Source organism: Pygoscelis adeliae, unplaced genomic scaffold (genome assembly GCF_000699105.1).
Source record: "Pygoscelis adeliae isolate BGI_AS28 unplaced genomic scaffold, ASM69910v1 Scaffold104, whole genome shotgun sequence".
In the NCBI taxonomy this organism is placed as follows: domain Eukaryota; kingdom Metazoa; phylum Chordata; class Aves; order Sphenisciformes; family Spheniscidae; genus Pygoscelis; species Pygoscelis adeliae.
The window spans coordinates 270,445-293,901 of NW_008824655.1; the positions used below are offsets into that span (position 1 = coordinate 270,445).

Here is a 23,457-nt window from a genome sequence, read left to right on the forward strand (position 1 = left end):
CGTTTGTATTGCCGGCGGCAGTGCTTCCCGCTTGCTTTTTATTGTCCCGGTCCCTTCCTCGTGGGTGCATATTGTGTACCCGTGGCGTCGGGCAGGGCTCGTACCGCGGGGCGGGAGCAGGCTTGTTTTCCTAAGCCAGAACTGCTGCAGGGAGCTGCCGCAAAGCCGGGCTCCTGCGAACCATCTGCGGTGACCTCTGAACGTCAGCCTTCTGCTGGGGCTGTTACCCCCGCTCTTCGGGGGGCAAGGCCGAGTTAGGAGAGACAGCAGGAAATCTGATTTTCTGTGGCTGCAGCAGCGCGGGCGCCCAGCCTAGAAACCTTGTGCCTCCATGAGATGGTTTTGCCGTCGCCGGAGTCAGTGGCTCCTCTGCCTCAGCGGGTTGCGTGACAGCTCTTTGAAGTAGTTACACTAATATGTGCTTTCGTAACGCTACTGGCTTAGGGAAGTATTGGGATAGAGAGCTGACAATATTTAATGACTTAGAAAAACAAAAAAAAAAACCCTAATCCTGTAATTGAGCATGAGAGAATTTGAAGACTGCTCATAAAAATGTCACTGAGCTGGTTTTTTTGTTTTTAACCTTGGGCAAAATGGGGCGTGTAATAACAGAAAAAAGCTGAGAGGAGTAATACTTGACAATAAAGAGCAGAAAATTCGAAGGTATAGGGCCAAAGTTAGAAAAAATTAAAATACTTAAAAAAAATTTCCTAGATTATTGTAGAAACAAATTAATTTTACAGGTAAGGAATCTTAACGGCCATGTTATTTTGTGTCACTGCAAGCAAACCACCAATATATGAGATTTTATTAAAAAAATTATTTATGTGTGTATATACACACACACACACGGATATTTTTGGCCTTTTGTGTGGATGGCTTCAGAGAATGCTCCAAGAATAGGGTAAGAATCTAAGGCTTTTTGGCGTACTATGTGCTGCCATTATATAAAAAATCAACTAGATCAATTATTCAGGGATGATGAAACTGGAAGTATGTTAAGGCCTTTAGTATAAAGAAAACTCTAAACCTGTACATTTCAATGTTTTAGAACATATGATGTTTACAGAAATACAGAAATTTTTGAACAAAAACTTTTGAACAAAAATGTGTGGGAATAGCCTCTGTGGCCTTTTTAGGTGTATAAAATTACTTTCTATTAGTTTTCAATGTCTTGTGCTTTTCAGTGATTTGAAGAGAATTCTCAGCAACAAAACTGGAAATTCCCTTTCTGTCTAATGTATTTGTCTCTGTTCCTGAAATGGTCGTATATGGCCTTAAATTAGCATTTTCCTGTATTTAGGTGTATTCATTATCAGTTATCGTTTAAAACCCGAGTTGATATTTTATACAAATCTAATACTTTATATTAGCACAGAACTGTTCCAGCAAAGCCGTGTTTTTGTTGCATTTTGTCCGTTTGATACTTTAATGGACATCTTGCTCTTTCAGTGCTTGTTCATCAGTCAGAAATACAATCTCTGTAATTCTCAGCAAAGCATTTGAAGTTATAATCCCTATAATCCCTGTAAAGCGATTTCATGTGCGGTCTATTTTGAGACTGTCCTGGTTATACCGGTAATATATTTCAGTTTTCTAGTCTATGTTCATCTAACAAATGATTTAATTAGCTAATTTTGATATTTAATGTATCATGTTTAATTTAAATTTACACAGCATTCTTCATATAGTCTTAATAAATAGTATAACTTCTCAGTTATACTATTTATGGAAAGTTATACAAAGTTTATCTAATCATTTGATTATGTTGTTGCACTTGGTGGATGGTTGTATGAGTAACACTGCTTTGAGAATATTAGGTTTGAAGAGACTGGTGTCTTTTGACTGTCTCTCCTTGCCATCTGTTGTCTGTTTCCAAGTTTAGAGCTTCTCCTGCGAGAATGGTACCCTTTTTGCTTGCAAAATGACTGCCTCAAAATTGTCCTTCTAAAAAAGAAGGAAGATACAAGAGTCAAACTAAACAAGCATTAAGCTGTGAGAACTGTTTATCAACAGTTATTAAGTCTGTGATTTTATAATGGATCAGCTATCAAGCAACCTCAAAGAAACAATATAGTTCATGAAAGTTAAATTTTATTTAAAACACGACTATTATTATATTTTATTTAAATAAACACAACAAGATGACAAGCAACAAGACCAAAACCCAACACCTTGCAGTCTTTCCAGAAGTTTACTTTTTTTACCATTAGAGCTGCCTAAGAGTACATGATGTAAAAGGGAAGATTAAAAAAAACCCAAACAACAGGGAAGATGTAGTCTGATGTTATGGAAGATTCCTGAAGTTCACTTTTAGTGCATTCAACTGTGTTAGATATCTCCTGTTTAACTGATAGGCATTAAAGCTATTTTTTTTATCCCTCTCCCCAGTAGAAAACTGGAGAAAATATCTTTTATCTTGCTTATCCAGACTTGCTTCAGACCTTAGTCTTTAATAACAACTTATTGGAATCTCTAACCAGGTAAATAGGGAGATGTCTAAAAACACAAGTTTCTGCTAAAAGTCTTGGGCTCATGATGGCTAGATGGTGATAGTGTGGCCTAATGGATAAATAGGGTGGTGGTTGTTTGTTTTGGTTTTTTGGTTGCCAGAAAGAAATCTTGCGCTCTTCTTTTGCATTTTTTGTATCAAATACAGGTGAGACTGGCTTTATGATAAGGTGTTGCCTTGACATGCCCAAGAGAATTAAGTAACATAATAGATAGTACTGTTCAAATTAATGCCACAAAAATCTGTCTTAACAGTTCTATTGTACCAGTTTGTTGCCGTGCGAAGTTCCACCATTTATATGCTCTTGGTGTTAAACTCGACTTTACTGCTAATAATATTTTGGGGACTTAATATAATTTTTGTAAATACATTTGCAGGAATGAAGTGGAAGTCAGCTGAATTCTCTTGTGCACTACTGAGACGAAATGACATTCATGTTTGTGGTGAATGGAAGTCATGGCAGCGTCTAACATGGGAGGGAAAGACATGAATGGACAATGTGGCGTGACTCCTTCAGATTGCAAATCTTCTGCCTGCTTATGGCAATACTGGCTATTGTGGTGCTGGTGCATAATTTTTTTCAGTTAGAGGTAAGTGGAGCCTGTTCCTTCTCCAAGAGGGCTTGAACAGTATTCCCATTTGAGTGTAAGGTTAGAATTGTGACTGACAGCATTTAGCTACAACTTGGAATCACAGAAAATTCAGACTGGAAGGGATGTCTGGAGGTACTTAATCCAACGCCCTCCTCAAAGGGCTAACTTCAAATTAGCTTGGGTTGTGCAGGGTATTGTTGAGTTGCGTTTTGACAGTCTTCAAGGATGGTCAGGTTTCACAACCTGCCTGGGCAGCCTGTTGCAGTGCTGCACCCCTCTCATAAGGAAGAATGTTTCTCTTACGTGCAGGTGGAAGTTGCCTCATGTCCTTTTAGTGTGTACTTCTGACTCCAGTTCCTCTGTAACTCCCCTTTAGGTAGTGAAAGACTGCAGTTAGATCACCTCTCGGTCTTCTCCAGCCTTTACAAAATAAAAAACAAAGGTCTGGTTCCCTCAGTGTCTCCTTTCGGTCACGTACTCCAGTCCCGTAATCATCTCAGGGGTTCTTAGCTGGTCTCTTCAGTTTGACTCTGATACGTGGTGTCCAAAAATCAGACAGAGTGTTCTAGATATGGCTTCACCAAGGTCAAGTTGAGGGGAATTATCATTTTGCTCGATCAGCTGGTTATGCTCTTGTTAATTTACTGCCACAATGCTATGCTGTTGACACATGGTCAGTTTGCTGTCCACCGGAATCCCTAGGTCTTTTTCTGCATAGCTGTTAGCTAGCTGGTTGATCTCCAGCCTGTACTGATGCAACTTTTCTTTGCCTTTTTCTTTTGCCCTTTGCTGTGTCTGACTTGCACATTTCTTCATTTTACTTACCACTTTAGTGCAGAGGTACTTTCAAACTGCAGTAGTCAGTAACTCCAGACTAAAGTCAAGGCAGATAAAATCACCGAGGATCCGTTCCAGGGAGCCTTGGAGGCTGACCCTGCCCATTGGCTGCCTTCCTGGCCAGACTATCCAGTGCGGCATTTGGTGGGTGAGCATAATAATGCTTAGCTAGAATTTAACGAGGTATTAGGCTATCTTTTCTGCATGTTAGCCAATCAATAATTGCTTTATGCTTTTAAGTTGTGTGTATCCTGCTTACAGAGTCTTTTTTTCTCCTGGCTAGTGATGCCCAAATGAAATGATCCAAAAGAGGGGCTGTAAAATCCCCTCTCACTCCCAAAAAGATATAGCTGAATTGGAAGAGGTTCAGATAAGGGCAAGGAAGATGTTTGAGAGGTCTAAAATCGCAAGTGGCACAGGATCAATAACTAAAGAATGAATGTTTGTTACCTATTCCAGTACTAGTGGAGACATTAAATAAAAACTGCAGACGCCGAATTCAAAGGAAGCAGGGGTGTTTTTATGGATTGCAGCAAAGCTGCAGAAGCCCTTGCAGTAAGATTATGTAGCTGCTAAAAGCATATATTCAAAAAGTCTGGATGTATTCATAGAATACAAGAAAAATCCATTAGGGGATACTAAATCTTAAAGATGTCAACCCTAGTGTTTAATAAGTCTCTAAGCCATAAAGTGCTAGAAACTGGGTTAAGTCTTCAGGAGGAAGTATCGCAACATGTTTGACCTGTATTCTTTTCCCACATACCTGCTGTTGGAAACTACTGGAAATCAAAATACTGTGTTTGATGGACCTTTGGTTTGAGTTAGTATGATTGTTTTTGTGTAACATAGACGGTGGCTTTTCTTTTGTTGTCTCTTTCTGTGGTTTTTTTGGCCTAGGATGTTGCACGAAGAACAGTTTTGATATTTTGAATCTTAGACTATTTTCTTTCTTTTTTAAATTACGTTTCTTAGAGAAAAGGGCTCTGGCAGAGCTTCGAGAGTGAAATGAGTGTGGGTGTTCACTCTGCACTTTTTTTTTGCCACTATTCATGATAAGTATCTACGTGGCTTTGTTGACCTTTACATACCTGATATTCCAAACTCAGTTAAGTATTGTGTTGCTGGTACACCTTCATGCCGTAACATGCAACTCTAACCCCTTTTGTTGCCTTGACTTTTCTGAATGGACCTGCCCTGTTATTTGTCTCTGTCTTTGACATAGCTTTCCAGGCAGTCAAGTATAGGTATCTATGCTGATTCTTTTCAGTCAGAGATCAAAGTCAGAAAAAGTCTTAGAAAGCTTTCACAGAATCTGTAACCAAATCCGTTCAGGCTCTGGAAGGAGGGCTTAATGTTGGTTACTGTTGAAAACGTGTTTCTAAATGCATCAGACATCTTTCTCATCCCCAAATCATCTAATCTAGCTGTCTAAAGCTAAAGAGCTAAGGCAATTATCAGCTAGCCCCCAGCTACCCACCCTGCTTTTTCTCTTTAGGATTTTCATAGAATCATTAAGGTTGGAAGAGGCTTAATGTTGGTTACTGTTGAAAACGTGTTTCTAAATGCATCAGACATCTTTCTCATCCCCAAATCATCTAATCTAGCTGTCTAAAGCTAAAGAGCTAAGGCAATTATCAGCTAGCCCCCAGCTACCCACCCTGCTTTTTCTCTTTAGGATTTTCATAGAATCATTAAGGTTGGAAGAGACCTCTAAGATCATCGAGTCCAACCGTCAACCCAACACCACCATGCCCACTAAACCATGTCCCTAAGCGCCTCATCTACCCGCCTTTTAAATACTTCCAGGGATGGTAACTCAACCACTTCCCTGGGCAGCCTGTTCCAATGTTTAATTACTCTTTCAGTAAAGACATTTTTCCTCACATCCAATCTACACCTCCCCTGGCACAACTTGAGGCCATTTCCTCTTGTCCTTTCGCCAGTTACTTGGGAGAACTACCTCAAAGGTTGAGGGGCAGGGGAAAGTTGTTTGCTTTCTTTTTACTTTAAGCTGGAAAAGTTCAGAGTTAAATTTAAGTCTTTCATGTTCAATGGACTTTCACATGAAAAGGAAGTTACCTATATTTTAAGCACTGGATACAAGGTTGCAAGTTTTAAAATGAGTATTAGTTTCTCCTCTGAGTTACAGTTTTGAACACAATTATTATTCAGTGACATGCAGTGATTAATATATTCGTAGAGAATTTTATAAAATCGCAAACTAATGATTGCATTAAATGAACCAGCCGAAAATGTTGTGCTATTTTGTTCTTTGTGCATCTTGCCTTGCCTAATCAGTTAAAATAAGGTAATTTTTTGAACGTATTAAGAACATCAAATTAACCATGAAAAAGAAAAAGAACATAATTTCAGTTAGAGAATATTCAATTCATTTAAAAAACAAAATTATGATAAAGTTGGAAGACTCCATGACACCTTCGCTGGAGATGCACATGAACTGCTGACCAGCACTTGCAATTTCAGCAGGCCGGTGAAATTATGCAGATGGGTACCTTAAATAGACACTGCTTGGACTGAAGCAGTTACTTCTAAATAACAGAAATTATTTTATACTGAGAAAACTTTCCTACTGTATTTTAGGTTAATCATTCAGGTCTGCTTCCTTTAAAGCTGATACTCCCTGGAAGCAGTGGCTCCAATCATCAGCCAGTTTTACTGACTGAACTTCTCATGAAGTCAGCATAATGAACTTCGGGGTGTAGACATAAATACCCTGCATTTTGTAACATTTAGCAGGATGATATTAGAGCCATTATCCCTGTTTTATTCTCACAGAACACCATTATCAAGTAATTACAAAGTACTTGGTTAAATCAATCAAACATCGATGCCACTGCTATCTATAGCTTTTATTTTTGAGGGAGTAAGGCATGAGGTACTATGGATTTTGTTGTATGTTACAAGAATTACAAGTCTTCAGCTCCTTGTACATGTTCTGGTTAACTGCAAGACCCATCTCTATCAAATGCAAAAAATGTAGTTATTTGTTTTTCCTGAAGCACAAATTTGTGATCTACAGGAATCCAACTTTACAAGGAACATGTTCTAATGATGAAAATGTGCATGAGTAACACAGATAGATAGACAGATAGAAAGAACAATCCTAAATCACACAGCAACCTGCATTTATGTCATTCCTCATATCTGATTGCACCTCACCAATCTCGGTTCAGACTTTTAAATCTATCTGAATCCTTCCTCAGGAGAGTTCTGATTTTTCTTTGCCAATACAGGCAGATCCCACTTATCCCTTGCAGGAAAATACCATTTCATTGCTTGCTTCCTTTTGGAAAATCAGTAATGGATGCTTCCATACTGAAATGGGCACCTTGCTGAGACAGCCCAAGTCTAAAGTTTCCTGCCAAGGACTCTGCATGCTAGAACTTGGAACTGGGCAGACTGCATGCATGAATTTCTCACCCACAGTCAAATACGTTACATTTGCACAATGACCAATAGCATTATTGTCATGATTTTACATCAGCACGGAATTATACCACAGGATTCATTGTCCTGCGCAGAGAAGCCATCTATCTTTGGAGCTGAGGCTTTTGATATTAATCCACCATTACATTCCCTAGAATCTACTTAAGCTCAACTGCTTTCCCCAAAAGTTCACAAATGGCTGATCCCAATGCCATCTGCAAAGTTATTTTCCAAGGAGTAAATGTGCCCTGAGGTACAGCATCTTTCAGAGGTATATGCAGGAACAGCTATCGCAACACAAACTGTCCAAAGGGTAATTGGCTAAATAAAGACTTGCTACAGGTCAGCCAGAGAGATCCTGTCATTCTTCTTATGGCACATGGGGACAGCCTGCTCCTGCGCCTTTAAGACTTCCTTCTTGAAGAACGTCCAGCCTTCCTGGACCCCTTTGCCCTTCAGGATGGTCTCCCAAGGGACTCTCTCAACCAGTGTCCTGAACGGGCCAAAGTCTGCCCTCTGGAAGTCCATGGTTGCGGTTTTGCTGGCCCCCCAGGCAAAATTTTATACTTTTTCATGTTGGAATCTTCCCTCTTGAATTCTTAAGCTATTAATGATACCCTCTCAACAGTCCTACCCATGTCAGAATTTTACTTTTCTTACCTTGTGTTTAAAAGAATAAATTAAAATAAAAAAAAAAGCTGTCCACAAAACATTTGATAGCCAGCTTATTGTTTAATTTGCTTTTTAGTATGGAGTAGCTCCTCCCTTGAGGTCCACAGCTGACCACTGCATTATAGTACCAGAAGAATATATTTTTTTTTGCAAGCACAGCCAGACAGATAAAATGTTCAATAATTTTCCACAAAGTATCAGGTTGTTGCCGAGGAGCAACATCATGCCTTTAGGATACAGGAGAGTTTGTATATTTGTACCAATTGCCTTTAGAGCGAGAGAACCACTTCAGGATTGGTTGTGGGCATTCTTTTATTTACAAGCACTTAGAGTGTATGGGGAGAGGGGAAGTTTCGTGCAAGGATGAAGGAATGGTGCGTGGAACCAAACAGCTGAAACTGAACAAAAGAACTATGTAACAAAGTTTTTTATTCTTGCTGCTAAATTGCAGGTGCCTACAAAAGATAAGTGCATCATCTTGTTTGGATTATTACTGGAACATTTATCTGTCAGGTGATGGCTTTTTAGGATTGGCTTTGACATTCAGAGGAACTTAGCACCCACTCAGTGCTGTGAGGCAGTAAAGACAGTGAATTGATCTCATGCTTGTCTTAGAAAACAAATAGGAATAAAGTACCTGGAGTGTAAAATTACTGAAAATAAGATGACTGACCTTTCAGTAATTGGTATTTGTTCAGTTTCAAATATTGTCTGCTGCATAAATTAAGACTCTCTGTTGGGCAAACTGGAACTTCCCCCCCTCCATGCCTGCCACCTGGGAATCTCCTGTGATGTTTCCTGCTCTAACGTTAGTGACATATGCAGGTTTACAGCAATTGTTCTGAATGTACTAGGCCAAGCTTAGAGTTACAGCTGGTGGAAGATACTGGACTTTGAGATGGAGTTGCACCTTTTCAGCAGCAATTGAAATACTCAACATTTTTTAACAGCCACCAACATTATTGTGTTTAACTGAGGACAAGTGTCATTGCAGATCTAACCAAGTTCCCTGTGACCCTTCTAGAATATCTTTGAGAATGTGATTGGCTGGGTGGGGCTATATGTTAAATCTAATTTTTGCTTAGTTGGCAGTGAGAATGCTAAAAGCTGAGTAGTTGAGCTGAAACTTTCATTAGTTTTCCTGAAAATACAGCTTCCTTTTTTCCTTTTTATGATACTTTTCATGCACCAGGAACAGCTTGTGGATTTGTTTGTGCTTAATTGACATGTAACCCATTCTGTCCTGCCTGCAGTACTTGGCAGACATCTGTTAAATTACTTTGTGGTCACATTTGGGTTCTGATTAAAGGATGGAAGGATGTTGATTTTTTGTTTGCTTTGTACATATAAGCTTTCAGGGCACTGACTGTCTTATTGATGTGTGTTAGTGAAAAGCTAATAGATATTTGACTGAGAACTATGATCATACAGTAGTTCAAATAAAACTTAAAAAGAACATAATGTCATTAGAAACTCATCCTTACATTTCTTTAAGCAATCAAAGCTACCCTTTAGCTTCTATACAAGCTGAAGGAAGGTGAAAAAAAGTTTTCATGTTCCTGCTTGGAAAAAGTAGTTTTGCACTGTGCCATGGCTCCAAAAACATGATCAGAGCTACCTATTTGAAACAGCTTTGATAGTAATTGCATAAAAGATGTTTCCAAGTATTTATATTAAATAACTTCATGCAATTAGACTTAGTGAATCATAGAATCATTTAGGTTGGAAAAGACCTGTAAGATCATGGCAGTGCTAGGTTAATGGTTGGACTCCAAGTCCACCACTAAACCATGTCCCTAAGCGCCTCATCTACCCGTCTTTTAAATCCCTCCAGGGTGGTGACTCCACCACTTCCCTGGGCAGCCTGTTCCAGTGCTTGACAACCCTTTCGGTGAAGAAATTCTTCCTAATACCCAATATAAGCCTCCCCGGTGCAACTTGAGGCCATTTCCTCTCATCCTATCGCTTGTTACCTGGGAGAAGAGACCGACACCCACCTCGCTACAACCTCCTTTCAGGAAGTTGTATGACTGTTTTTCAGTTTAACCAGGACAAAACCAGCACTTTTTGTATTGAGAAATCAGCTACAAAGGCTGGGTCAGTTGTTTGTCCATGCTGAAGGATCTCTTCTGCACAGGATGCACAATGTGATGTGACTCCTCAAGGATGCACTTCAATCACTCCTAGAGAGGGGAGTTTTAGGCTGGGTGAATGGGAGTCCCCGTGAGCAGCACTTACACGTTTTGCCCATCAGAAGAGTGGATAATGTGGTTTTTCATCTGAGATTTCTTAGGCTTTCTAAAATGTTGCTTTTTTATCAGTAGGTTGTTCAGCCCACTTGATATAGCGGCTGCTTCGTTAACCAATGCCTGACTGCATCACACAAGTGCTGTGGGTTTTGTATCGTTAACGCTGTCCTACACGGTGCTAAGCAAGACAGCCAGTGGGAATTGGTGATGCTGGGCACTTCATGAGACGTGCTCAGCATCTTCCACTACTGAGTCCTAAATAATGGTCTGGAATTAAAGCAGCATATTAAATTTCACAGTTGTCTTCATAATCAGGTAGGGGGAAAGGTCATGATATATCTACCAATGCCTCAACACTAGCAAAGCTCCATCTGTATGTATGAAAAGCAACAAAACGTAGTTTAAGAAATGTACTTTAAAAAATTGATCTAAGGACTGTAAAAGCACTCAACAGTCTTTTAATATGCATTCTTTTGCAAAAGTTGTTCTATAAAACATAGATAGCTAAGAAGAGAATGTATATAATAATTTATCTATGGCATGTTAATCTCAAAGAAGAAAGTTTGTCATCTTTTTAGTGCAAATGAAACAGACAATCTTAATCTACGGGAGATGAATATTCCAATCCTTTCACAAGGAAATGAGATTATACTGTGGTATCTAGTCAGCGACAACTTCAACACTCTAAATAATATTCTTTCCAAAATAAATATTTTTATATTTAGAATGAACAGGTAGGCAAATAATCAATTACAAGCATACAGTATGCACACTTCCCTAGTATTAATGTTATGTTTAAAATTTTCTGACAAAAGAGTAGCAGGATTTTTTTCAGGTAGTTTCTGTGATGAAAATTCTGCAGTCCTTATGTAGGCAAAACTCTCACTGAAACCAATAAATGTAGTTTTAAAGACAGATGTTCCCAGGGTTTTAAATATAACTATATAACTTTACCCTCTTAAACGACCTCAGTGCTTCTGGGAGATGGGTAATGCTCTATTATATAGACTCAGTCTGGAGCAAGTAGCCCTCGCGTATGATCCAGCTGCTGACCGGGATCAGGAGTGGACTGAGTCATGGAGGAATTTGGCCCGATGTATGTAATGACAGTACAATCCTGATCAGCCATGCGTGTACTCATTTCAAGTTGCTGACTGCACTGCTGAAATGCAGTATAGTATTTTGAGCTCTTAAGCTCTTTTCCAAGTTTAATACCAGATATTAGTCCTACTGCAATGAATGGGGAATGAGAAAAAGTATCAAGTTACCCTTTTTGAAAAACAGATCTCAATTCCTTTTACAATGTTCACCACCTTTTTTTCACAGTGAACCATAAAAAAAAAAAAAGAAAATCTTTAACAAGGAGCTATAAGCTTTTTCCACCCCAAACGAAATTGGTGAGTACTGTAGAATCAATATATATGCAAACCTTTGAAATGTTATGAATGTTTTTCTCTCTAGCCTTTATCTCTTTCACCTGTCTGAAGCACTGTGACTGCATCACATCAGGTGAGACTGAGTGCACCTAGAGGGCACACTGATGCTTGGGACAGCTGAGTATTTCGTACCTGTCCATCTCTACAAGCAATCCACAAATATTTAAAACAGAAAGAAAACCCTCTGCTGCCATTCAGCAAGAAGTCTATTACGAATCCCTAAGTGGCATGGAAAGCATTTAGACTCATTTCATTCACATGTCAGGTAAAGACTTTCATGTAGAAGTGAGATGAATGCTGAATAATGGATCTTTTGAATAATGTAATTAAGAATTCATTAAAGCAGCCCTTAAAATAAAATCTCCAAAATTCAATGCATGTATATTTCCCCCCTCCAAAGTACTAGAGAATCAAACGAATGAACGGAACATAATGTAATACAATACTGATGTTTACAGAATTTTCACATTTAAATTAGATGAATTCTCTATATAATACGATATATAATTTTTAATGGCTTCTGAGTAGGAACAATTAGGATTCTTCAAAAAGATTGGTGTCCTTGTTAGGAGGAAAATGAACACATCGAGACTAGTGATAATCTCTCGAAGTCTGGCTTTTGCAATATGTGTTTACTTGAAAATCTCCACTGAAGTCTATGGAAACTCTCACACTGATGTTTTTGTTTCCCTCAACATTTATACAACTGTTCTGAGTAAGCAAGAATAAAAAAAATAAAAGCTGGTATGGACTCGTGCCCCAGCTTTCTGATTTCCAGTAAAACAGCTCTCTCCTGTGAAACATCCTCCAAGACTTTCTCTGTTTGCCACTTATCCCACCCAGTCGCTGAGGAGATCTTGTCTGAATTGCGCATCAAACGGGAAAGTGCAGAATGTGCTCTCAAGTTGCTATTCAAACAGGCACTGAGTTATACACCCAGCATCCATCTAGGGACTGCCTAACTAGGAAAAAACAGTGATCCGAATGCTCTGGGAGTGTATTCCCCACTCTTGTCAGTGGGAAACCTGGGGTGAGAATTGCAGAGGGCAGGACCATCCCTGGCGAAGTCAGACGCCTTCCTGCATCATCCTCCATCCGGTCCATGAGCAGGACAATATCCAGCATCAGGATTTTGAAGCAAAGCCTTGGCTTTTTTTCACGCTCAGTTTGAATTTGAAGGTGAACTCGGACTATTAGAGGATAAAGACTTGATCCAATTTGTGCACATGGATATGTGCGGAGGGACAGGACTGGTTTCATGGGCCTTGACCTCTGGCATTCAAGAATGGGAGTGTCAAGGAAAAGATACATTTCTAAGGATTTAATGATGACAGAAGTCCTTGATTATGCATAAGTGACTAAAATCAGGCTGGAAGTTAAATGTCTGACTAAGAATATAAGCACAGAAGGCGTTTATGTCACTGTTGAATGGCTTAGACTGCATGCCTAACTTTTACGCAGCCAGGGTTAGTTAAGATTAATTTCATTTAGGTTTGTCTTCAAACAAGAGAAAAAATGGTGATGAGTGGATTGAAGAAGCTGTTATGTTGACAGGAACAGGAGTACCCCAAGATAAAATGGGGAAGGATAACTGCCTTGACTACATTTAGGCTTATCTAATGCAAATGTCATTCTGGTACTCAAGTCACTTTTCATTTTTTGAAGAAAATGTAGTTTATAGAAAGCAGGGTCAGGTAGGGCCAGGAGGACTTAATTCCCCCGTTCTTTGTTATAGATACTCGGCAAAACATTAGAGGCCCTCAACAACTCAGAGAATATTGACCTGCATTTTTAAGAGTGACGTATTACAGACCAACAAATGTTTTCACCTATTCTCAGGCCCAGTTTTGAAAATCTGTCTCTGCTGTACCACAATAAGAATATAATCACAGTTCTACATGGGTGGTGATGGTCACAATCCTTTATTGTACTCCTTTTTCTCTTTACAGAAACATACGCAGAGATGTGGGAGGCAAGTCCATCCTGCTGTCAGTACTTGTAGTGATGCTGAATGAAAAACCTGCCATTTCAGCAACCTCTGACTATTTTGTCCATCAAGTTTCTCAGACTTGAGAAGTCCCTATATAGACATGAAACATGGTCTCGGTAGAGAGGTCACCCAGGTGGCACATACAGGGAATAATACAAATGCAGCCAATAAAAAATAATAATAAAAAAAGCCCAAACAAAAAAACCAACAAAAATCCACACAAACTAAAAAAAAAAAAAAACCAACTCAACAAACAAACAAACACCCCCACCCCACACCCCTTGGGAACTGCACTCAAAATCAATACACCTTGAATGGAGTATATATGGAAATAAACAAAGCAGGGCAAGTGTTTTTCAACATGGAGATTGTATTAAAAACTAAAAGAATCTGTGTCATAAGATAAAGGAAGAGGACTCTTGAGAAATCTTGAGAAATGCTCTTTATCTGCCCTACTTAAAGAAATTTTATTTTATTTTGGCTGCTAGCTAGAGTAGAGTGCTCACAGTTCTTCATGGGCTCAGTATGACTTCTTAACATACAGGAGCCAGAGAGATTTGGAAATGCCAGTGAAAGAGAGGGTAGGGAATGGAGCGGGGACAGACTAAGCTATTAATCTGCCTCAGGGCAAGCCATGTGTATCCATAGGGAGAGCTTGAGCACTTGTTTGGAGATGAGCCTGGGAAGCACTTAAGTAAGGAAGATGGTTTGGAAAGCTTTTCTATTCCAGTCAAGGATCTTCGGTATATTAATTGATTCTGAAGCTTTCCCTGCCTTAATTGGAAAATGGAATCTCTGTAATATTTTCTCCTGTGAATAGCATACATGATGTAGTTTACTTTTACACATAAGCTTATAATTCTGCAATAATACATGGTCCTGTTTGGGCCTGGGAGAGGGCTGTAAAGATGAACAAGCGTGTTCATCCTTGGACCAAGAATGGTCCTTCAGGATGTTGAAGAAGCTATGGTTTACCTTTGTAGAGTTTTTTTTTCCCCCCTTGAAGGTTGACTGAGGAAATATTTGTGGTATGATCTATTCTGCTTAATGGGTCATGACCTGGAGATGCTGGAGTTGAAGTGACAGTGCTTGTCCAGGACCTCAGCTGCATACAGGTGAAGAGCTTTGGCTTGGTGCTTTGCTAAAAAGGCTGTGTAGGTGGACTGCTTTAGAGGCATTGAACTATGTTCTCTGCTCTGTTTTCTGAATGTATGAGTTTGTTGGCTTGGTGTTCTCTGCACACTTTTCCACTGGAAGATATAGGTAGGCCCTTGGAAAGACTTCAGAAAGGCTACCTAGGCCATAAATGACATCTTCTACATCTCTGATAGAAAGACTGGGTTAAAAACCCTGAAGAAATTTATAGAAGGTTAAAAATAGTGATAGCTCTGTTTTTAAGGCCTTCTTAGATAGCCGTCTCTTTTCTTCATTGGAAAGGATCTTTTTTTCCATGCCCCCCGCCCCCCCCCCTTGAAGTACCAACCACTGAAGAACCAACTGAAACACAGAAGCTTTGTCTTGAGAGCTTACACTGAACACAAGAATTAATCACGCACACATATGGAGAGGAGGGCAACGAGGCTGGTGAGGGGTCTGGAGAACAAGTCTTATGAGGAGCGGCTGAGGGAGCTGGGGTTGTTTAGCCTGGAGAAAAGGAGGCTCAGGGGAGACCTTATCACTCTCTACAACTACCTGAAAGGAGGTTGTAGCGAGGTGGGTGTCGGTCTCTTCTCCCAAGTAACTGGCGAAAGGACGAGAGGAGATGGCCTCAAGTTGCGCCAGGGGAGGTTTAGATTGGACGTGAGGAAAAATGGCTTTACTGAAGGAGTGGTTAAACACTGGAACAGGCTGCCCAGGGAAGTGGTTGAGTCCCCATCCCTGGAAGTATTTAAAAGCCGTGTAGATGAGGCGCTTAGGGGCATGGTTTAGTGGGCATGGTGATGTTGGGTTGACGGTTGGACTCGATGATCTTGGAGGTCTCTTCCAACCTTAATGATTCTATGATTCTATGATTCTATGTTTCATATTCTCCCCCTCCACCCTTCCTTAGGAAAATGCTTAAATATTTTTGCTGTCTGAGACATAGTTACCAGCTTGTTGTATGCATCAAAATATATAGGTAACTTTTAAAAATATTTCCATGCAGTATTTTCTGTGTTACGCATATGCATGAGCAAGTGAAAGGAAGAAGTTGTGAAGGTATCCAAAACTAGAAACTTGGCTTAATTCAAGAACCCACATAGGCAAGATTTAAAGTAGAACTGTGCCTGAGATTCATTCTCAGCTTTGCCTGAAATTTACTGGATTAATAAAAGTAATGTGCAGTGATATGTTTGCATTTTTGCCTACTGTGATGGAAAACAGAAATAATTATGAATTACCTCAGATGGCCTTCAGGAAAAATTTGTTAAATCCTGGGGGGGAAAGTAAAACAGAAGCAAAAGCTTCTATTGTGATAATAACATTTGGTGTATCTGTGGGTACCTGTCAATTTACATTTTATAGTTAAAATGTAACAATTTACAATTTCAGATTTTATAGTTAACATGGGTATCAAACAGAGAAGATTCTGTGTATCCATCCTACATCCTAGTGTGCTCATTATCCTCTTAAGCCGGCCAAAACCAACTTCTTAGGTAACAGGCTTCAAAAGCCTGCGCGTTTCTATTGCTTGTTAGGTTTACCTTTCTTCTAAAAAAGTGTATTGAATCTCTGTACTGTTCAAGTGATTTTAATATACTGGCAAATTCAAATAAAATGTAGCCAAGGGGAACTACTTAGTATGTATGTGTACTCTAGGTGGTATTTCAATGGACTAAGAAAGGTTTGTAATAATAAATAAGTCTTCAATATAAGTGCTGGGAATTCTAGTATATTACCGAGCAGGTAATTATGGAGGAAGTAAACGGAAAACACTAGGATATTGGTAAGTACAATGATCTTTTAAAAAATTTAAATAGTGTAGTTTTAATTTTTTAGCAACCTTTCAAATCTAAGCTAGCATATTCTCTGATGCCATGTGACTGGTACATTGTATCATTTTAATCTTTGCTTGAAAAATGGTTTGATGTATTTTGCTTCTCTATGAAATTCAAGTATGGCTGAGTTCTACTATATACACCTGTTAATTAAGGACTCATTAACTGCTGATTTTGTGTGTATTTGAGGTGTAAGTTTGGATTTGCTGATTAGAAATCTCACAGGTAGCTCTGGACTCTTAGACTGCTATTTTTTAAATTTCCCTAATGCAAACCTGCAAAATTGTGTGATGTCATGAAGAAGATGGTATCTCTGCTGTCATCTGCATAAAAATACTGTTTTGGACACAGATCTCAAGTCACAGCAGAAGCCCCCTCTCTTAGTCTAGCATTGTATTTAACTATTTTAATTTTTAAACTCTTGTGTGGATTTGGGGATGCTCTGGTTGTGTTTCATTTGGCTGTAGAAGCAGCTGTACATAGATTTTAAAATCTTAAAAAAAACAAACAAATAATTTTTTTTCCTGTTTAGTCCTAGCTTGTCCTAGACTATTTTACTTGCCCACCAGTTCATGAATTCATTGCCCCTGAAGCATTCCTTTCTTTTCTTCCATTTCTTTCAATCGGTACATTACAGGGAAACCCACATTTCAGGTAACTAGATAAGAAGCAATGTGAGTGTAACCAGATAAATGACCACAGCTGCTACATGCAGCAGACTTCTCTAGAAGGCATGTGCAGGGGGTGCATCAGATTCACCTGCAGTGTAATGTCTCAAATCCCATTTCCTTGCATTATATTGGGCAGCTATTAGACCTCATTGTGCTTGAAGACTAAAATGTTAGTACGGTAAGAAAATTAAACATGAGGCACAATTTACTATTTCATCATACGACCTCTTGTAATTTTTTTTACACTGCTGATATTTACAGAATACGCTGGTAGCCAGAATACTGCCACAGAAAATACTGATTTATTTAAAAGCCTCTTTGCCAGAGCAGGATAACCACAGGTTGCCCGCCTATTTCCTTAGAAAGCCCACGGTCAAAGTAATAGATTTGTGTCTTCTAGTAAAATTGCTTCATTTGGTCAGCTTCAAAGCTCTGTAAAGCAAAGCCCAGTTCTTGGGACCATTTCCTGACAAAGCATCCATTATTCATAGTGTTTCGTTTAACAGCACAGTTTCAGGTAATCTTTTTCCTCCCCAGCACCTGGATGATGACACAGTTTCAGGATCAAATTGGATAACAGAAAACAATGTCCAGCATTCTCTATCACAGACAACCAAAACTACCAGGAAGCCTTACTGTGGTTATAAGCAGCAGATTTTGTCCAAAAGAGAACAAGCGGAACAGGAATCGTTGCTTGCTGCAATAAAGTGGCCAAAACCCTCTGACAGCAAAATTGCCTTTGTACAAAGCACCGATCCTGCACATAGTGACTTTGTGATTTTGAAACCCAGCGGGTTCTTCAAGGTGGGTGATCGGTTAGAGGTGCTTGTTCGTATGAAGGATTTCCAAGGAAAACCCAAGCAGTATGGCGGAGACTATCTACAGGCACGAATTCACTCTCCTCTGCTGAAAGCTGGAGCAACAGGAAGGGTTGTGGATTGCCATAATGGCCTTTACAAAGTCTTCTTTACCTTGCTTTGGCCAGGAGAGGTCAAAGTTTCTGTGTCGCTTGTCCATCCGAGTGAAGCGATCCAAGTCCTCCTGCGTTTACGAGAAGAAAGGCCAGACAGGGTCTATTTCAAAAGCTCATTCAAGTCTGGGAGGTACTCGGAGACCACTGAGTGCAATGTTTGCTTGCCTGGAGATCTACCGGTGTGCAACTTCACAGATCTCTACACGGGTGAGCCATGGTTCTGTTATAAGCCTCGAAAACTGTCCTGTGCCAGCCGCATCAGCCATGCCAAGGGTGGATATCAAAAAGGTCTTCTGACAAAAGAGGAAAGCCTCTTTTTCCAAAGGTACGTATGTTGTTGAATTTATATACACTCAGTCAAGTAATTTTTTTTTTAAAGGCAGACTCTAGGTTATTGGTGAAATACGACAGATTGCCTTAGAGGAGGTGTGTATCGGCAGGAGCAGGTGTTTGATGTGAGTTGTTGAATATTCTCTTCCCCTCCATTCAGCCGTGCAAGAACACAGTGATCTTAAACTAAAGAAACTCGGAGTATAGTTCTCTCTCTATGCTTTGAAATCAACCCTGGTGCACCTGCTAAATTTCACAAGAGCATGCTGTCTAAATCTGGTGGTGGTTTGGGAAACTGTTGCCTTCTTTTTTGTTTCCACACCAATGCTTGCAATATCAGTAACAATGCTTTGAGATGTATTTTTGGCCAAGTCTGAACTACCTAAAAAAGGTCCAGATTTTAGGCTTATTTTTACACAAAATACCAATTGCTTTTATCCTCAGCAAAAGTCATCTTACATGTAATGCAGTGTGTTCCTTGTTGCTCAGTATGAGTTTCAAATCTTCGGAATAACCTAAAGTCAGTCATGAAGAAAACACCTGGCAGAACAAACTGCTGAGCGATACCTGTGCAAGTGGAAATGATCGGTGCATGTTATATAGAGTGTCAAACTAAATTAGTTTCACAGTCATCTTTTTCTTCTGCATTCAGCATTTAAAAAAAAATACATCTCTTAGTGCAGGGGAGGACGTGAGAGAACTGCTTCTGTATATACCCTCAGCTGAAATTAGACGAAGTTAGCTACTGTGTTGTGTCAGAATGGTAGTTGTAGGCTACTGCCTTGCTTTCCAAAAAAGGTGTTGAAGGAAAGTGTTTCAGCAGTATGTCCGCTTGAGGCTTAAATTGGGAAAGATTTTAGAGCAGCTCCAAATAGTTTAATTAGGAAAGTGTGCGTGCATGTTTGTAACCGAAGACCAGAAATCAAAAGTAAGTATCAGTGGAATTGTTTTTTGGCACAAACCTACCAAGTTTGTAAGTGGGTCTTTTGACTGTGCCTCAGGCAGTTCACCTGTAAAATATGGCTGATATTGATTGGTGATGTTTCCAAACGGGAGCGGGAATTTTTTTTTGCTTGTTTTGTTTTGGTTTGTTTCATTCAGCTCTGAGATCCTTGACTGAAATGGCTTATAGAAATCCCAAATAATTTATTTCTTAAATAGAGAAAAACATTAGACAGGTATGCTCCTTAAAACGGCAACAAAAGACAGAACAAGAGCTTAGTATTAAATCTCCGCATCTGTCACAGCTGTACAATAGTGATACGTGTCCAACACAAAATGATCAGAATTCACTGATGTCCACAAACAAATATTTCTGAGGTCTCTGGGTGTTCAGGGGGATGAGCTTTGTGTCCCTGTTCAGCAAATTGCTGTCCTGCTGGAAGACCGGAATTGCTGGGGGTCTCTGAAGTTGGTTGGACACTGGCTGGGACTACCGTCTCCCCCAGAGGCAGGACACACCACCGCTAGCCTAGTCTGGACGTAGAACTGCAGGTGGTGGTGGTGCTGGACCGCCGCAAGCTCCGCTGTGTACTGCAGAGCAGGCTGTGGGATTATGGGGGCCGAAAGTGGTGTTGAGCACCTATCGACAGCTGGCAGAGCTGGGAGCTGCTGCTGCAGCATACCCTTTCGGTGGTTTGTCTCCTGGCGGTGGTACAGGTACCACAAGCTGGGAACTTCCCATCTTTGTGGTAAATCCCCCAAAGCTTCTTGCAGACCTCTGATAGCTTGATAGCTTTATCTGGATTTGTGCCAGCAAGCGGGTGCACGAGATTTGTGTCCTAGTGCTATGGAACTTTGAATTCTGACTGAGAACAGTGATAGTGGTCTCAAGGAAGTTAATACAGAATGAATTCAGCTATAGGAAGTAGAGTAAACTTAAAGTGAAAAATTCTTATTGTGAGTCCTATGTGCTTATTTGAAGTGGGTTAAGAAAAAAATGAGATTAATATTACCTTCAAGTTTTACAGCCTTACTATATTACTATTGTTATTATTAATTTTTGTTCAAGCGATGTGAATATCAAAAGGCCGATACTCTCCAGTGGACCTGATTCAGTGATTGTAAAGCCCAAGGCATTTACAGGTAAAGTGAACTTTATAAGATTCTTGTTTGTAATTCAGAATTAAATTTATACAAAGAACAACAGGCATGGGGTAATAATTGATTTGTTTGTTTACGTACCATGGAATAGAAATTAACTTTTAAATTTGTATTGAGAAGATGAAGGCTTTTGGGTGTCGCTGTAATATAAGTTCAGTACTAATAACCAAATTTTCTAAAATTGCATACATAAATGGGATTTTTAGCAAAAAATAATTTAAAAAAAAGTCTGTTCTCTTGCCAAAAGTGACTTTTTTCTAGCGTTTACTCAGAGATGTGAAATGTCTTACAGTAACTGCTCACCCAACTCTCAAGCTAGCAAAACCAGCTGTGTGGTGTTTCTTAATTTCTTTCTTTGTTAATAATTTTGTTGAACAGATTTTGATAATTTGCGTTTAAGTATTACTATAATTTTTGTTACCACAGGATGTCAGAACCTACTGTTGTGGACCAGAACCTAATTGTTCTGTACCCCGTCTTAAAAACAGCAAAAAGACAGTCCATACTAAGTTAAACTTAGAGGTTTTATCTCATTCATACCCATGTGCACGCTTTTTGTGCCTCTAAAAAGCCTGCATAAAATGTGATACACAGCGAATTACTTCTTAATTGAAAGCTTTTCAGATGTTTTTTCTATAAGGTTGTAGGAGACTTCAAAGGTAGAGCTCCTGACCTAAGCAATGAAGTCTTAACAGAGAACAGCCTACAGCATTTCTTGCCTTTAGTTTTGCTGTTCACTAAAAAAACAGAGTGCTGCTATTAGGGCAGCAGCGCTTTCCCCCCTTTCTTTCTCTCGATCCTTTAGATGACATGTTTTTTGTTGCCTTTTTTATCTTATGTATTTCCTCGCAGAAACTGCTGCAAATTTGAAATTTGGTTGTATTGCCCTTCTTTCAGGAGTTACAGATGATCAAAGCCTGCCTGCATTTCCTGAGGAGTAATGCTGGGTTAGGAAGGGTTGATAGGAGTAGCACAGTATTACCTCAGGGAAATTCCTTCTAAGACGAACAGTCTCTGAATAAATAAACTTAATACATTGGTATAATGATCGTGGATGTATGGATTTGTTGGGATTGATGGCACACTTAAATTCTTTATTCTGTTGTTGTTGATTTTGCACATACCTTTCTGTTTCAGGGGTAAATGTAGATCAAGTTGATTTTTAAAACTTTATTTTTCTGAAATACAAGCTTTTGTCTCTATTCTTGGTTTGTAACTATTCAGATTGGAGCTTTTACTCTCCTCTATAAAATACAAAAGTAATGGTTTTCTGAATTCTGGAGCATAACTGGTATGATACTGTACGCAGATTTGAAATGCTGGTGTTATGTGTAGTGTGACGCCCCAAAAAGTTGTTCTAGAACCATTTTTTTTTAATATATATATCTCTATCTATGCATAGTCTAAGAATCAATTTAAAAGGTAAAAAATGGAAATGTTTTTACATCAAAACTTAAGAAACAAATGAACTGAAGTTGTGAATTCACATTCTGAGTTAGTCTTTAATTACATGACCACATGAAGGGTTTTTTTCCTTTTCTTTGTAGGATACCTGTTTCGTACATATTGGATGAGTCAACATTACTAGTCGGGTTTTTTTCTCTTCCTTCATTGTCCCTGTTGCCTGATTTAAAGAATCATCCAAAGATAAAATTTTCTAACAGCTTTTTCCATGGTACTCGTGGAAGACTATCGTCTTTGTGTTATACAACCATAATAGTAGTTTGCTTTCTACAGGGTCCCTGTGAGGCCTAAGGATGTTAACATCTACTAATGCAAGACACAGAGAATACTGTATAGAAACAGTGAGACCAAAAACGCCTGTTAGGAATGGGTGTTTAAAGGTGCTCAAGGCCTGATTTTCTGAGTGTTCAGATTTTGGCTACACCTGAGTTACAATGAAGCATCTACCAGAGGATGCTTCTGGGCACTGGAATTCCACCGCCTGTACTTTTACATAGTTAGAACGGTCCCTGACGTGATTTTGGCCGTGGCAATGTGTGCTTTCCCAAACAGCTGCAAGTCAGGACAGGGCAGGGACTGTTCTTAACAGGTGGTCTCCACGCCAAGGTGGGTAAAAGTGTTACGTGGCTGCTCCACCCGGCTGGTGTTGGTGCCAGGGAACAGCTCCGTGCTTGTTCACTTTAGGTGTTTGAATACGCATGTGGTAAAGGAAGAACCTGTAATGACCTCAGGGAAGTTTGATGTACTGGTATCACACTGGATACTAAGAGAAATATGGCAATGTTTGACTGACGTAACCGTGAGATTGCAGCTTCTTCTCTTCCTGTATCCTCTGGCCCTCGCTTGCAACGTTATCGTCCAGCTTCTGCAAGTTAAATAGGTGTCCCGCGGAAGAGAGCTGCCCTGGCGTGGCCTCATTACTCCTCAGAGGGCCGCCTATCCCAGGCAGTAAAAGGGGAAGGGGCCGGACAGCCGAGAGACGGTACGAAATCCATGGAATTAGAGACTCTCGTAATTCGTACCTTCAAAGGGCACGCATAAAATTCTTGGTCCGAGCTTTCATTCCGGCGTCCCCCCGTTTTGCAGTCCTTACGGTTCAGACCGGGCTCTTCTAGCAGGCGTGGTTGGAGCGGGGGCGTCGGCGCGGGCGTTACTCCACCGGCGGCTTGACCCGTCGGTCCCGCTAGGCAAACCCGAGGGGT

At 39.8% G+C, this 23,457-nt stretch overlaps 1 protein-coding gene across 1 annotated transcript in view; it reads left to right on the forward strand.

The window, feature by feature from the left end:
• The first annotated feature begins 847 nt into the window (after positions 1-847).
• Positions 848-23,457, forward strand: part of NXPE3 (neurexophilin and PC-esterase domain family, member 3) — a 28,703-nt gene continuing 6,093 nt past the window's right edge. Inside the window, exons 1-4 of the mRNA XM_009322564.1 lie at positions 848-904; positions 2,890-3,102; positions 17,923-18,683; positions 20,700-20,773. Coding sequence (XP_009320839.1) covers positions 3,010-3,102; positions 17,923-18,683; positions 20,700-20,773 — 928 coding nt within the window. The 5' untranslated portion in view covers positions 848-904; positions 2,890-3,009. The remainder of the gene's footprint in view (positions 905-2,889; positions 3,103-17,922; positions 18,684-20,699; positions 20,774-23,457) is intronic.